We start from the raw sequence: 1101 nt of genomic DNA, 5'->3' as shown, positions 1-1101 counted from the left end.
GGAGGAGGAAGAAGCGATGCAAGAACGGAGATCCGATACTCAAACCAGCCTAGAAAAGGAGGCGAATATGGGCGTAGGGCACCTATATCTCTGAGAAATTCTCCTTTCTCCATGGCCATCCTTCAGAAGCCCATGGAGAAGATCAAAATGCTGACATGCAAATATGACGGCAATACTGATCCGGAGGACTACATATCTACTTATGAGGGACACATGCAGCTATACACTAATACCGACTCCGTATGGTGTAAGGTGTTCCCTTCTACACTAATTGGGCTTCGCCAAACATGGTTCAAGAGTATACCACCGACAACTGTCTTTACTTCCGCCAGCTCACGTCCATGTTTGTTACCCACTTTGTCAGTAACAAGCGCAGGGAAAAGACTACCGGCGAGTTGATTTCCATCAAGCAGGGAGACTCTAAAAGCTTGAGGGACTATGTGGGGCGATTCAATGCGGAAGTCGTCACCATCCCCAGCCTGCAACAGGAGGTAGCAGTCTTGGCCTTGTGGACGGGTCTGAAAGAAGGGACTGCCTTCAGAAGCTACCTCGGTCGCAAAAAGCTGACCAGCCTAACGGAAGTCTTAGGAAAGGCGAATGACTTCATCCGGGGAAAGGAGTTCGACAAGGAAGCAGCTGCTAAAAGGGCGTCAAGGGACGAGAAGGAAATGGAGAAGGATCGCAGGGAAGACAAGTATCGAAAAGATAAAAAGTAGGAAAGCTCCGGAAGAAGGAAGGAAAGTAATTCGGTAAAGAAGGGTCAAGAAGGGTGAACTGACCGATATCGGAATTATACACCTCTGACATTGTCTCGAGCTGAGATATATGAGCTTCATAAGAAGGACGACAAGTGGCAGCAGCCCAGAAAGGTGCACTATATGGGCCGGGATAAATCAAAGTGGTGCAAGTTCCACAAGGATTATGGTCATATCACCGATGACTATAAGGACCTGAAAGACGGCATTGAAGTTCTGATAACAAGAGGATACTTCACGAAGTACCTCGCGAAAGTGGATCGGAAATCTCCGTCCAGAGAGGATGAAAACGACAATAGGAAGTCGGTGAAGGAACGGATAACTAAGATCCATCTCATCTCAGGAG

The 1101-nt window shown here is 47.8% G+C and overlaps 1 protein-coding gene across 1 annotated transcript; it reads left to right on the top strand.

Moving 5' to 3' along the window:
- The first annotated feature begins 287 nt into the window (after positions 1 to 287).
- On the top strand, positions 288 to 716 carry LOC125498745 (uncharacterized). Its single transcript, XM_048647013.1, has one exon. The coding sequence runs from the start codon at positions 288 to 290 to the stop codon at positions 714 to 716; it is 429 nt and encodes a 142-aa protein (XP_048502970.1).
- Positions 717 to 1101: the final 385 nt, after the last annotated feature.

Source organism: Beta vulgaris, chromosome 6, assembly GCF_026745355.1.
Source record: "Beta vulgaris subsp. vulgaris cultivar EL10 chromosome 6, EL10.2, whole genome shotgun sequence".
Taxonomy (NCBI): Eukaryota; Viridiplantae; Streptophyta; class Magnoliopsida; order Caryophyllales; family Amaranthaceae; genus Beta; species Beta vulgaris.
The sequence above is the reverse complement of the archived record's forward strand: the minus strand, read 5'-3'. Positions and strand labels throughout refer to the sequence as shown.